The 15,718-nt window shown below is 46.9% G+C and overlaps 1 protein-coding gene across 5 annotated transcripts in view; it reads right to left on the bottom strand.

Moving 5' to 3' along the window:
- Positions 1 to 15,718, bottom strand: part of EFCAB6 (EF-hand calcium binding domain 6) — a 381,524-nt gene that overhangs the window by 116,264 nt on the left and 249,542 nt on the right. For all 5 annotated transcript variants that reach the window (XM_049884609.1, XM_049884607.1, XM_049884608.1 and 2 more), the window contains one exon: positions 15,464 to 15,582. In XM_049884609.1, coding sequence (XP_049740566.1) covers positions 15,464 to 15,582 — 119 coding nt within the window. The remainder of the gene's footprint in view (positions 1 to 15,463; positions 15,583 to 15,718) is intronic.

Consider the following 15,718-nt stretch of genomic DNA (forward strand, 5'->3'; position numbering starts at 1 on the left):
TGCCAGGCCTTTCTTCCAAGGCACCTATGGGTGGACTTGAACTGCCAGCCTTTCAGTTAGCAGCTGAGTGTGTTAACCGTTTGCACCATCCAGGGACTTTTAACATGGGCGCCATCACAAAAGGTAAGGACGTTCCTCTCTGGCGATTTCTTCCCCTATATTGAGAGGCAGTATCGCAGAGTGAACCCTGGAAAACACCAGCTCAGTGGTGTGGGGAGCGTGGGAAGGTACTGCCCACTGGGGGCTCGGCATCCTTCTCTCTTCAGACTGCGGTGAGGACCAAAGGGATTCACAGGCGGCAGGTCTCAGCACAGCACCCTGCACTGCTGCTGTAGCTACTCGCACTTACCAAACCCCATAAGACCTTTTCAAACCAAAAAAAAAGCCGAACCCATTGCCGTTGAGTTGATTCTGACTCCCACGGGGCCTATAGGATGGAACAGAACTGCCACATAGGGTTTCCAAGGAGCAGCTGGTGGATTCGAATTGCCAACTTCTTGGTCAGCAGCCAAGCTCTTAAGACTTCGCCACCAGGACTCCTAAATCTTTCCAGGTATCTGTGATGAGTACCCAAAAAATTGTTGTTGTTATTGTTGTTAGGCGCCACAGAGTCCATTCCAACTCGCAGCCGCCCTGTGTATTATGGAACAAAACACTGCCCGGTCCTGCGCCATGTTCACAATCCTTGCTATGCTTGGGCCCATTGTTGCAGCCACTGTGTCACTCCATTTCGTTGAGGGTCTTCCTCTTTTTCACTCACTTACTTTACCAAGCATGATGTCTTTCTCCAGGGACTGATCTCTCCTGACAACATTTTCAGAGTATGTGAGACGAAGTCTCGCCATCATCGCTTCTAAGGAGCTTTCTGGCTGTACTTCTTGCCAGACAGATTTGTTCGTTCTTTTGGTAGTCCATGCTATATTCAATATTCTTTGCCACGCCATAATTCAATTCCTTTTTGGTTTTCCTTATTCCTTGTCCAGCTTCCACATGCATATGAGGCAACTGAAAACGCCGTGGCTCGGGTCAGGTGCAGCTTAGTCTCTAAAGTGACATCTATGTTTTTAACACTCTAAAGAGGTCTTTTGCAGCAGATTTGCCCAATGCAATGCATCGTTTGATTTCTTAACTGCTGTTTACAGCGGTATTGATTGTTGATCCAAGTAAAATGAAACCCTTGACAACTTCAATCTGTGCTCCGTTTATCACGATGTGGCTTATTGGTCCAGTTGTGAGGATTTTTGTTTTCTTTATGTTGAGGTGTAATCCATACTGAAGGCTGTGGTCTTTGATCTTCATCAGTAACTGCTTCAAGCCCTCTTCACTTTCAGCAAACAAGGTTGTGTCATCTGCGTATCGCAGGTTTTTGAGTCTTCCCTCCAATCCTGATGCCCGTTCTTCTTTGTACAGTCCAGTTGCTAAGATTACTTGCTCAGCATACAGATTGAGTAAGCATGGTGAAAGGACCCTGATGCACACCTTTCCTGATTTTAAACCATGCAGCATCCCCTTGTTTTGCTTGAACAACCGCCTCTTGGTCTAAGTACAGGTTCTGTATGGGCACAATTAAGTGTTCCGGAATTCCCATTCTTTGAAATGCTATCCATAATTTATTATGATCCACACAGTCGAACGCCTTTGCATGGCCAATAAAAAAAAGATGCAACTCTAGTCAAGATACCCCTGGATATAGCTCCCCACTGGCTCTCCATTCTCAGAAGAGGGTTCCTCAAGCCCGGCCCCTGGACCATCCACCGACAAAGAAGCCCTGGGTAGCAGTGTACCGCTTTAGGAAACCTCTTTCTTCTCCAAAGCTGAAAATAATTCCACTTCCCTGAGGATTCCTCTAGGGCAGGGTGAGGATGACGGGCTAATGTAGGTAGGGACTAAGAACAGGGCCTGGTACCCAGTAAGTGCATCCGAGTGTTCGCTGCTGCTATTTGCACCCAGAGGCTCCACCCCATCCTAGCTTGCGCTCCAGCTCTTTAGCCCAAGTCTTAGCTCCCTTACTAGACGGCAGGTTTCTCGAAGAGACAAAAAAAAAAAAAAAAAAGCCGGTTGCCTTGGAGTCCGCGCTGACTCCTGGCGACCCCGTGTGTATCAGGGTAGAACTGTGCTCCGTGACGTTTTCAGCGGCTAATTTTCTTGGAAGTAGATCACCAGTCCTTTCTTCTGAGGTGCCTCTTGGTGAATTCGAACTTCCAGCCTTTTAGTTCGTAGCTCAGCGCTTAAACATCTGCACCACCCAGAGACACCACGCCTTATTCATCTTTACGATCCACCTCCCTGTGCCCAGCCACGTGCCTTGCCTTGCCCACCCACATCTGCTGAGCTAACAAATGTGAAGTGAGTCTATCTCGAAGGAAGCACTGCCATCCCGGTGATATGCTCGAGAGACTCCCAAAGGCAAACTCTAAATCACGACACTTGAACCGAATGAAAACACACTTCTTAATTACTTCATTAATAAAGATCATAAACATTCTCTGCTCAGCACAAAGGAACAGAGGACCAGATTGCACAATCGCAACTAAAATATCGTTCTGAATGTGACTAATAAAGAGAGTTAACTCGGCTTACATAACCTCACCCTTCATTATATAATCCTTTGTGTAACATGAAAAAAAAAAAAAAACCAACTTGCCCATAAAGGTTGAATTTTAAAATGGTTCAGCAACAGACGTGCCAGGAAAACGCACACATAAACAGAGGACCCATAAAAACCTGCGTTTGCATATAGCAACGGTCGGTAATTTATGGGATAATCGGATGACTGCCCATTGGCTGAGCACACAGCAACTCAGCGGTTCACATGCCTGGGCTGTGTCACGCCCACTGCTTTGCTTTGCTGAGAGTCTTTGCTCTCACACTCAGGGTAGGTACTTGATTCTTATATAAATGTCACAAGTGTCTTCTAAAGCCACAGGCCCCAGAGTTCAAGGGCACAGATGAAACCGGAGGGGCGGCCGACGTGGACGTGGTGCCCTCTGCAGCCTGGGACAGACGGAATTCTCTCAGGCGGCATCTGGGAGGGTGGTCTGATGGTTTGAGTGGCTGCTCTTCAGAATGGCAAGTGTCCAGCTACCTGAGTTGGCCAAGCCCAGCGGGCACATTCAGAAGGTTCTCATGGAATCACAGATGATTAGATACTAACTGCTCCAAGTCCCCACCCAGAGCCGGCTACTCTCCTGGATGGTCCCCAGCAAGAGGTGGTCTAGCCTTGGATGAAACCATGCCAGGCACTGGGGACGCACTGCTGGAGAAAGGGCCCACTGTGGTTCTAGAAAACTTTAATCACTGTGAAGGTCTGTGTGCTGAACGAAAAACCTACCTAGCTAGCACATCTCTAAGTGCGACCCTCCCTCATATACGGCTCTTCTAAAACTTGCGTCTTTTCTAAACTAGGGATCCTGCTCAACTTTTCAAGTCCTTTTGCACCCTTGGAAACCCAGGTGGCGTACTGGTTAAGAGTTCAGCTGCTAACCAAAAGGTTGGCAATTCGAAGCCACCAGGTGCTCCTTGGAAATCCTGTGGGGCAGTTCTACTCTGTCTTATAGGGTCGCTATGAGTCGGAATCAACTTAACGGCAATGGGATTTTTATGTGGCACCCTAAGGCTCTCCTGTCCAGGGGTTCCACCAGCATGGCAGCGGTAGTTTCTCCCTGGGCACTGCCTCTGTTGGGCCAAGTAACAGAGATAGCAACAGACATAACTGCTAGCTCACGTTCCCCCCTTAGTCACCATCCAGTGACCCCACGTGTATCAGAGTAGAGCGGTGCGCCACAGGGTTTTCAGTGGCTGACCTTTCATAAGGAGATCACCAGGCCTTTCTTTTGAGGTTCCTCTGGGTGGCCTTGAACCTCCAACCTTTCCATCAGCAGCTGAGCACGTTAACCATTCATACCACCTAGGGACTCTGCCAGCTCACCTAGTTCCCTGTTAAAACCTTCAGTTTTTTTCACATAAGCCGATTCCTATGACACAGGTACTTTGTTCAGAGGCTTCTCTTTTCACACTTGATTACAGACATACATCTTACCTGCTACAGCTAGAACTGGGCATAAATTGGGTATCGCTTACCTCCAAAACCTTCCATCAAATCGACTTTAGTAGCCAGCTTACACAGTTAACATCTAGGCTGATTCGTCTGCGACCGCCGCTTTTCTACTTTCGTCTGCCCTGCGTTTTTATCACACCTTTCCCATTTCACAGTTTTTCAGCTACCTTTGTTTTAGGTCCACTGCGTTTTTTGCCACAAACTGAGAGGCAGAGAATTTGACATTTTGTATATTCTAGAGAGGGTGTGTCATTTAGACTTGAGATGGAAACAGCTGAGTTCAGTCTGCGAAAGGAGGTTCCACAAGGTTCTCAGAACGCCAAGTGTCTGCCTGAGGGTGCAGCAGCACTGCCAGGTGCCTGGAGAGGCAGTTGAGCTCCAGTCTCCTAGGCTGTCTCTCTTCTCTCCAGCTCCCGGACTCCCCGCTCCCCAGCAATCTGGGTCTCTGCTGCTCCCTGATGTGGCCCCCACTGCACCCAGCTTCTTCTCTCCACTAAACTGCTTGGAGTCCCTGGGGGTGCAAATGTTTAATGATCTCGGCTGCTAACCGAAAGGCTGGCGGTTCAAGTCCACCCAGAGGTGCCTCAAAAGAAAGGCCTGGAGATCTGAAAAATCAGCCACTGAAAACACTATGGGTCACAGCTCTTCTCTGACACACATGTGGTCACCTTGAGTTGGGGTTGGCTCAACAGAACTTGGTACTGGTACCGTTAATGACGGCTTATTAAGACTCAATTCGGGCGTGACATCTCCCGGGTCCTCAGGTGAACTCCCGCATGGCTCCCACAGCCCTGGCTACCCTGACTGTCCTCTCTCTTGGCTCGCTGCTGCTGTCACCGTCCGTGTGAGCACCTGCCTCCCCCGCGGGCTGGGAGCAACCTGCAGGCAGGGCTCGTCTTTCATCTTCTGGAAGCACAGAATCTAACACAGGCCTGGCACATAGGATGTCTCAAACCGACCGCTGCCTACTGATGGACAGAGTGAATAAACGAATGAACGCACACCCACCTTCGCATTTCTCCTCAGCCTTCTCTCCCAGCCAAGCCCGGCCTACTCTCCCGAACGCTCCTACTTAAAGATTAAATCTGGTTTCTGCTCGCAGGTTTCCTTCCACAAGCCTCCTTCAGGCTTTTCACAACGTTTTGTTCTTTCAATCCCCCAGAGCCAGCTGTGGCCCGCCTGCTCACAGTCCTCCCACAGCTCTCTCCCCTGCCCGGCCCTGGTGCAGTCAGCAGGGCCACAGACCTGTCCTGGGCAGGGGCTGTGAGCCGAAGTGGGTCACTTGTGGCTGAAGTCCTGGAAGCCCATGCGAGACCCTCCAGCTCCACAGTCCCTGCCTTGCTGACCTGTAAGAACCCTACTGAGATGATGAAGCCACAAGCTGAAAGCCGGCCCCAACCCTGAGTCACGAGAACCAGAAGAGCCGCTAGACCCACCGCTGACTTTGGGCGAATGCGAAACCACTCCCTGATGTGTACGCCTCTGAGTTAACTTGTTAACTTGGTTCCACAGCATCAGCTAGAGCTTCCAGACTAATAAAGCCAAAAACCAACCCTGCTGCCACTGAGCTGGCTCATGGTGACCTTTTGTGTGCAGAATAGAACTGCCACACAGGGTTATCATGGCTGTGACCTATCAGAAGCAGATTGCCAGGCCTGTCTTCCGAGGTGCCTCTGGGTGGCTTCAAACCACCAACCTTTCAGTCAGCAGTCAAGTGCTTAACCATCTGCAGCACGCAGGGAGTCTTGAATAAAATAGGGTGCTTTCTAGGTGCCTAACAAATGTTGAAAGAATAATATTGGAAGCCTTTTTCTTGTCTGTATTGTGTCACCACTTGTGTGTCAGCTTGTCTTACTGTGGTGGCTTGAGTGTTGCTGTGATGCTGGAAGCTATGCTTCTGGTATTTCACATACCAACAGGGTCACCTTTGATGGAGAGGTTTCAGCTGACCTTCCAGACTAAGACAGACTAGGAAGAAGGACCCAGCAGTCTACTTCTGAATAAACCATTAGCCAGTGAAAGCCTTATGAATAGCAGTGGAACACTGTCTGATATAGTGCTGGAAGATGAGCCCCCCAGGTTGGAAGGCACTCAAAAGATGACTGGGAAAGAGCTGCCTCCTCAAAGTAGAGTTAGCCTTAATGACGTGGACAGAGGCTTTTGGGGCCTTCATCTGCTGATGTGGCACGACTCAAAATGAGAAGAAACAGCTGCAAACATCCACTAATGATCAGAACGTGGTATGTACACGGTACGAATCTAGGAAAATTGGAAATCATCAAAAATGAAATGGAACGCATAAACATTGATATCCTAGGCGTCAGTGAGCTGAAATGGACTGGTATTGGCATTTTGAATCGGAAAATCATATGGTCTACTATGCCAGAAATGTCAAATTGAAGAGGAATGGCATCACATTCATTGTGAAAAAGAATATTCAAGATCTGTCCTGAAGTAGGATAATATTCATACATCTAAAAGGACAACCAGTTAATACAACTATTATTTAAATTTACACACCGATCACTAATGCCAAGGATGAAGAAATTGAAGATTTTTTACCAAATTCTGTACTCTGAAATTGATCAAACAGGCAATCAAGATGCATTGATAATTACTGGTCATTGGAATGCAAAAGTTGGAAACAAAGAAGAAGGATCGGTAGTTGGAAAATACGGTCTTGGTGATAAATGATGTTGGAGGTCGCATGATAGAATTTTGCGAGATCAATAACTTATTCATTGGAAATATTCATTTTTCAACAACATAAATGGTGACTATACATGTGGAATTCGCCAGATGTAACACACAGGAATCAAATTGACTACATCTGTGGAAAGATGATAGAGAAGCTCAATATCATCAGTCAGAACATTGCCAGGGGCCCACTGTGGAACAGACCATCGACTGCTCACATGCAAGTTCACGCTCAAGCTGAAGAAAGTTAGAGCAAGTCCATGAGAGCCAAAGTGCGACCTTGAGTACATCCCACCTGGATTCAGAGACCGTCTCCAGAAGATTGGACACATTGAACACTGATGACCAAAGGCTAGATGAGCTGTGGGATGACATCAAGGACATCATAATGAAGGAAGCAAAAGGTCATTAAAAAGACAGGAAAGAAAGAAAAGACCAAAATGGATGTCAGAAGAGACTCTGAAACGTGCTCTTGAACGTAGAGTAGCTAAAGTGAAATGAAGAAATGATGAAGTTAAAGGACCGAATGGAAGATTTCAAAGGGTGACTCGAGAAGACAAAGTAAAATGTTATAATGAAATGTGCAAAGACCTGGAGTTACAAAACCAAAAGAGAAGAACATGCTCAGCATTTCTCAGGCTGAAAGAACTGAAGAAAAAATTCAAGCCTGGAGTTGCGATAGTGACGGATTCTATGCGTAAGCTACTGACCAATGCAGGAAGCACCAAAAGAAAATGGAAGGAATACACCGAGTTACTGTACCAAAAGGAACTGGTTGACATTCAACCATTTCAGGAATTAGCATATGATTAAGAACCGATGGTACTGAAGGAAGACATATAAGCTGCACTGAGGGCATTGGCAAAAAAACAAGGCTGTAGGAATTGACTGAATATTACTCAAGATGTTTCAACAAACAGATGAAGTGCTGGAAGTGCTCACTTGTCTATGGCAAGAAATCTGAAAGACAGCTATCTGGCCAACAGACTGGAAGAGATCCATATTTGTGCTCATTCCAAAGAAAGGTGATCCAACAGAATACAAAAATTATCAAACAATATCATATACAGGTAAAAAAATTGAAGATAATTCAAAAACAGTTGCAGCACTACGTTGATGGGAACTAACAGAAATCCAAGCCAGATTCAGAAGAGGACAGGGAACAAGGAATATCATTGCTGATGTCAGAAAGATCCTGTCTGAAGGCAGAGAATACCAGAAAGATGTTCACCTGTGTTTTAGTGACTATGCAAAGGCATTCAATTGTATAGGTCATAACAAATTATGGATAACGCTGCAAAGAACGGAAATTCCAGAACACTTAATTGTGCTCATGAGGAACCTGTACATAGACGAAGAGGCATTCACTTCAACAGAACAAGGGGCTACTGTGTGGTATAAAATCAGGAAAGGTGTGTGTCACAGTTGTATCCTTTCACCATACTTATTCAATCTGTATCCTGAACAAATGATCAGAGAACCTGGATTATATGAAGAAGAATGCAGCATCAGGATTGGTGGAAGGCTCGTTAACAACCTGCAATATACAGATGACACAACCTTGCTTTCAGAAAATGAAGAAGACTTGAAGCAGTTATTGATGAAGATCAAAGGCTAAAGCCTTCAGTGTGGACTGCACCTCAACATAAAAAAACTAAAAAAATGCTCACAACTGGACCAATGAGCAACATCATGATAAAGAGAGAAAAGATTGAAGTTGTCAAGCCTTTCATTTTACCTGGATCCACAATCAACACCCATGGAAGCAGCAGTCAAGAAATGAAACAATGTATTGCACTAGGCAGTTCTGCTGCAAAAGACCTCCTGAAAGTGTTGAAAAGCAAAGATGTCACCTTGAAGACTAAGGTACACCTGACCCAAGCCATGGTATTTTCAATTGCCTCATATGTACACGAAAGATGGACAAAGAGAATAAGGAAGACAGAAGAAGAATTGATGCCTTTGAATTATGGTGTTGGTGAAGAATATTGAATATACCATGAACTGCCAAAAAAACGAACAAATCTGTCTTGGAAGAAATACAGCCAGAACGCTCCTCAGAAGCAAGAATGGTGACACTTTGTCTCATGTACTTTGGACATGTTATCAGAAGGGACCATTCCCTGGAGAAGGACATCATGCTTGGTAAAGTAGAGAGTCATCAAAAAAAGACGACCCTCAAGGAGATGGATTGACATAGTGGCTGCAACAATGGGCTCAAACACGGCAACGATTGTGAGGATGGCACAGGACCAGGCAATGTTTCGTTCTGTTGTACATAAGGCCGCTGTGAGTTGGAACTGAGTCAATGGCACCTAACAACAACATGGTATCATTTTATTTTCAAAAGAGCAGGATGTTATTTTCCTACTTGCTTTGCCTCTTCAGCTTCTGGGAGGGTCTCACCTGCTCTGACAACTCGTGGGACCTCCAGAACTCTCTGAGCTGACACCGCAAGCCACACTGGTCCCAGGTGCCTCACAGCTCCCCGTGGCCCCTATTCACTGAGAACACCTAGAACTGCACCGTGGTGTAGTGCTTGTCTCACTGCCACATGTTCCAGACCACGCTTCTCGTTGTTATGGCAACTGGAACAGCCTCCTCAGCATGTTGACAACCCAACGCTGGGCCACTGGGCCCCTCCTGCCCATTCTAAGGCCCCCCATTGCAGTGAGAGAGGGATTTCAGAGGGAGTGGACCAGGAGTTTTCAACAGACGCTGAAGGAGTGCAGGAACAAGCCCAGAAGACTGAATGCAGCAAGGATGGGCAGTATGATACTGCAAAAACATGGAGAAAAAGGATGGAAAATGACACCAACACATCACCACTGTTTGTTGCCTCGGCCGAGTGGATTCTGGCTGATTTACTGTTGCTGTCTTTTACTTTACGCTTTTCTGGATCTTCTGAGCCTTCTAAAATGAGTATGCATTAACATAATCAGGAAAAAATTCCAAATCTATGTGATCTTTTTGCTATCATGTTTAGTGAGCACCATGTGCCAGGTACTCTATATGCATTCAATAATTCAGCCCCCATAACCATTCCACCTGACAGACAGCTCAAGCCCGCAGATGGGCAGCACGGGCCTAAGGCCATGCAGCTCAGCCATGGGTGCAGATGACATTCCTGAGAGCAGAGCCCTTGGCTGTGGGCCTCCTCAGGGAGTCCTCCCGATTTCTATGCCTGACTCATCAGACAGAGGGTGAGGAGGACCTTACCCAACAGTACCATCCTTCTCAAGCAGCCTCGTCTTCCAGTCTACTGTTGTTGTTAGGTGTCGTCGAATTGGTTCCGACTCACAGCAACCCTACTATGCACAACAGAATAAAACACTGCCCAGTCCTGCGCCATCCTCACAATTGTTGCCATACTTGAATCCATCGTTGCAGCCAGTGCGTCAATCCATCTTCTTGAAGGCCTTCCTCTTTTTCTCTGACCCTTTACTTTACTAACAAGATGCCCTTCTCCAGGAACTGATCCCTCCTGATAACATGTCCAAAGTATGTGAGATGTAGTCTCACCGTCCATGCTTCTAAGGAGCATCCCGGTTGTACTTCTTCTAAGACAGATTTATTTGTTCTTCTGGCAGTCCATGGTATATTCAATATTCTTCTCCAACACCACAATTCAAAGGCGTCAATTCTTCAGTCTTCCTTATTCCTTGTCCAGCTTTCACATGCATATGATGCGACTGAAAATACCATGGCTTGGTCAGGTGCACCTTAGTTTTCAAGGTGACATCTTTGCTTTTCAACACTTTAAAGAGGTCTTTCCCAGCAGATTTGTCCAGTGCAATGCATCTTCCGATTTCTTGACTACTGCTTCCACTTGATTGTGGATCCAAGTAAAACGAAATCCTTGACAACTTCAATCTTTTCTGTTCATCGTGATGTGGCTCATTGGTCCAGTTGTGAGGATTTTTGTTTTCTTTATGTCGACGTGCAATCCATACTGAAGGCTGTGGTCTTTGATCTTCATCAGTAAGTACTTCAAGTCCTCTTCACTTTCAGCAGGCAAGGTTGTGTCATCTGCATAACGCAGGTTGTTACTGAATCTTCCTCCAATCCTGATGCCCCGTTCTTCTTCATATACTCCGGCTTCTCGGATTATTCACTCAGCATACAGATTGAATAGGTATGGCTACTAGAGGCGATTTTTTGTTTTAATGTCAGCAACATGGTTTTTATTCTAGGGCATACTTTTTAAAAAAGTATTATTGTGGTAAAATATATATAACAAAAGCTTTGCCAATTCCACATTTTTTACACATACAGTTCAGCTACATCGATTATGCTCATTGTGTTGTACAACCATCGCCACTATCTTTCCCAAATTATCCTACCACCGTCAATGGGAGCCCAGTGCCCCCTAAGCAACAATGCTCCCTCTCCCCCACCCTCCCATCCCTGGTGTCATGGATTGAATCGTGTCCCCCCTGCCCAAAATGTGTCTGTTAACTTGGTTAGGCCATGATTTCCAGTATTCTGTGGTTGTCCTCCATTTTGTGGTTGTAATTTTATGTTAAGAGGATTAGGATGGGATCATAACACCCTTACCAGGTCACCTCTGTGATCCAATGTAAAGAGAGTTTCCCTGGGATGCAGCCTGCACCACCTTTTATCTCTCAAGAGATAAAAGGAAAGGAAAGCAAGCAGGGAGTTGGGGACCTCCTACCACCAAGAAAGCAGTGCCAGGAGCAGAGCGCATCCTTTGGACCTGGGGTTCTTGCACAAAGAAGCTCCTAGTCCGAGGGAAGACTGATGAGAAGGCCAACAGAGAGAGAAGGCATTCCCCTGGAGCTGACCCCCTGAATTTGGACTTTTAGCCTACTTTATTGTGAAGAAGTAAATTTCTCTTTGTTAAAGCCATCCACTTGTGGTATTTCTGTTATGGCAGCACTAGACGACTAAGATACTTGGTAACCACTAACAAACTTTAGTCTCTGTATATTTGCTTATTTTATATAAATGGGATCATACAATATTTGTCTTCTGCTAACTTATTTCACTCTACATGATGTCTTCAAGGTTCATCCATGTTGTATCAGGACTTCATTTCTCTTTACAGCTGAGTCACAGTCCATTGTATGTATGTACCACATAAAGCTAATTTTTACTTCCAACAGCTCTCTCAAACCCATGCCTCTCTCCCAGGGCCCCCAGTGCCTTCTCTTGCTGGGCCTGCTGAGACAGCCCTCAGTCTCTCCATGCCTCTACTCCTGATTCTTCAAGTTCTTCCTCCCTGCTGTGGCCAGAGTGATCTTTCTAGAACACAGGCCTGCCCATGCCTTTTCCCTACCAGCCTTGGTCTTCGGGCTCACATACAGGCCTTCTGCGGCCTTAGGTTCACATACAGCCCTCCGTAGCCCTGTTCCAGCCTCATCCCAGGCTCTTGCCCTGAGTTCTGTTCTCTGACCACCAGGTTTACTCAGAGCCCCAAGGACCACCTCTTTCAGGCTCCCAAGGCTGGATATCTGTGAGGTGGCCCTCACTCAACCCCGCATTCCTTCTCCTGCATTTTCCTCTGCACACCCTCCAAAGAGCTGCTTCCGGGGACTCTCTGTCAGGTGGGGGTGCCCAAGCCAGATCAGAGGGCAGGAAGAGAGCAGAGCCATGCTGTTCCCTGTGGCGACTCAGGGGTGGCAGAGGCTGTCACTTGGGGCCACACAGCAGCTGAGATTCCAGCAGCTTCAGGAACATGGGCCCCAGAGCATTGGGATGCCTGGCCAGCTTAGCTTGTGGGCTCCAACTGGCGGTGGAGGCAACTTCCTGATGTCCCAGGAATGCCCTGTTGTCTCCTTTTTGTTCCTTCAGCCCCTAAGTGGGGAGTAGTTCCCAGCTCTCTGGTGACACCCCTCCTCTTCTGCTCTTCCAGCCTCGGGGGACGGGGTATAGCAGCCTCCAGATCTCTGAGTGACATCAGAGCCCCTTTTTCTGATTCCTTTTCTGACTCGCTGCCCTGCATCACTTTTGGCCATGACATTAGTCATCCCTTCCTTCTGCCCGGGCCTGCCTGGACACTGCCCAGCACAGCCCCGGAGTCTCCTCAGCCTTCACTCCCCACACAGCAGACACTCTTGTGCACTCCCCAGCTTCCTTTCCCTTCCCTCCTGCACACACATCCGCACGGTCTCTCCCAGCCTCCCCTACGGTGGGTCCAGTGTCTCCTGGTCCACGGGATGTGGGCAGAGCAAGGGCCACAGCTCCTGGCCAGGCCCCAATAGAGCTGACATGATCCCTCATGCTCTCTCCCCTCTCTGCCAGGAAGACACAGAAGATCCAGGGGATGGAGTGATACCAGAATGATCCCCGAATGATCAAGAACAGAGCTCCCCTGACACCCACACTGCACCGGGACACCACTACTGGGGTAAGCCACTGAGATGTCAGTGGTGTTTGTTACTGTGGTTAGCCTGTGCTGACAATACTCACTCAGGCAAATGCCAAGGCCCAGCTTACAAGCACCCATCTCTGGAGCCTTTGTCCACCCCCTCAAGGACCCCTGAGCTGCAATGATTAATATACACCCATTTCTCATCCTAAGACCATGTGAGCATCTTAGGGGGACGAGCTCTTTATGATTTATTTGTCTTGGTCTCCCAGCCCAGCAAAGAACCCCACAACCAGGTGTTTAAGAAATGTTCATCAAGTGATCAAATGCAGAGAGAACTTGTTACATTTACTGTGTGGCTACTGCGTGCCAGGCACCATGTAAGCACTTTGCACATATTCATTAACCTAATCCACACAGCAACCCTAGGCGACAGGTGTGATTACAGTGCCATTGTGCAGGTGAGGAGAGTGAAGAGGTAACTTGATGGAGGCCACAGGGCTGTGAGTGGGAAGGCAGGAGTCAGGCCCCTGTGTCTGGCTGCCGAGCTTGCATCTTGCCCACTCACCATCCATGGTGGACAGAGTCTGTGACCAAGGCCAGCTAAACAAAAGGAAGCAAAATTCTGACCTCAAACAGTTTTCCATTTAATAATAATCTTAGTAAATGTACAAAGAAACTTTTGCCAGAAGTGACGGTGCACACCTCTGTCCAATGAGAATGGGAGCATGCTCTATTCTGCCCTTAGGAAGAGGACCAGGGTGCTCCTGCTCTCTACGTGGGAACCTGGTGGGGCACCTGACTCCCAATCTCTCATGCCTATGGCCAGCACCCAGCTCAAGGACCCAACCTGCCCACCCTGGTGGATCAATAGGCTCCCAATGGATCCTTCTCATCCAATCACTTCTATGAACTCTTCCTCAAATGACCCCAATCAAACTCATTGTTCCCAAATCCTGGGTTCATAATGCCTGAAAACAAAGGCATGGTGAGGTGACCTGGCCTGACTCTTCCTTTCTGGCCCAGGGAGCCCCATGCCACCACCAATAGAAGGCCCATTGGCTGGCCCATGGTTCAGGCAGTCCTTTTGACTCATAATGCTCTCTTTCCCCGTCTCAACTCCTTGAAGTTCTCCTTCAATGTCACTTCCACCATGTTGACTTCCCAATCCTCCATGGCCCCCAGTCCTCTTGCTTTTAATTCTCATGTCGCTTGACTTGTCATCTGCAGTGGCATTAAACATAGTCAGTACTCAACTCTAGCTCTTTCTGTGACTGCTTTCTGTCCCCTGACAAACTGTCAGCTCCCTGAAGACTGGGGCCATGGAGTCATCTTTGAATCATCCACAAGGTCCACACAGTGGTAGATCCGTACACCTCCCGGCCCTGTGGAGATCTTTTGATTACTCAGAGCCTCTAATTTAACCTACTGGAAAGAAAATGGATAGGGAGCCTAAATTGAGCCCGTGTTGGAATTGATCTAAAAAAAATAAATAAATTTAAGGATTTTGTAAGAACTTCAAGTTGCTTTTCTAAATTAGACACAAAACAGCCCACTGAATTCTAAACTTGGCCAACATTTCAGCCTTCCACTTTGAAGAGACGAAAAGCTAAAAAATTCCATGAACTGTCTCACGAGCTTGCCTCCTGAGTGGACACATAATCAGGGTTTACTATCCTTGGGGGATGCAAGTGGCATTCATATATAAGGAAGAAGAAAGTAATTCAAAGATGGAGCTGGAGCTTGGAAATACACACATTGTTAGCACCCCTTGAAACTCAGAGATCTACAGGGGGAATATCTTAACTGGGGGTCTAATTCAAAAACAGCTCAGTCTAAAATACATTTTGAAAAATGTAACCAGCATTAGATACGATTTTTCATTTAAGAGACCCTTGGGAAGCAACTCCAAGTTGCCAAAGTTTGGTTATTTGCCTCCAACAAATTACTTATCTACAAAACAGTTGTGCAACTCTGATTTCCATCTCTGGGCAATGGGGAGAAACTGCTTTTTCCTTCGCCGACTGCATCTCTGCTGAGAGCGTTGTATTAGAGTTAAGTCTTTGGAGACTGACTTAGTTCTCAAAAAAGTAAAAGCGCTGGCTTGAACTAATGGTTTCTTGGAAATGTAAACCTCTCAAGTCTAGTGCTCTTGATGAGTGTTTACCCTGATTCTTCATACTCCTGAAGACCAGCCTGTTCACTAAGGCTGCTTTCTATGAGGAACAAGGAAACAGGACTGACAGAATCAAAAGAAAACCATCCCCCGCCTCCCACCTTACCCCTAAGTAGTAATGAAAGATTTGTGTTGAATTTGCTGCAACGAACTACCCAAGACCAGCAAAATGGGAAAGAGCCAGTCTTCAGAATTCACTTACCTCGTCCAAAGCTTTTCAAATTCTCTGGGTGTGAGGGGAATATCAAAGCCATAGAGAGCGTTCTTTATATCCCGTCGCCGAAGAATGCCATTGCCCTCACGGTCAGTTTCTATAAAATTCTACAAGATGAGAAGGTGGCATTTAGTAACATATGAAACATTTTTTTAAGGGTTTTCTCTTCCCGTCCATCCACTTAACTGCCTCCTCATCTGCGTTCCAGACATCCTTACCATCCCCATAGAGGAGACAACAGAA

The sequence above is a fragment of the Elephas maximus genome, chromosome 4 (assembly GCF_024166365.1).
Source record: "Elephas maximus indicus isolate mEleMax1 chromosome 4, mEleMax1 primary haplotype, whole genome shotgun sequence".
In the NCBI taxonomy this organism is placed as follows: domain Eukaryota; kingdom Metazoa; phylum Chordata; class Mammalia; order Proboscidea; family Elephantidae; genus Elephas; species Elephas maximus.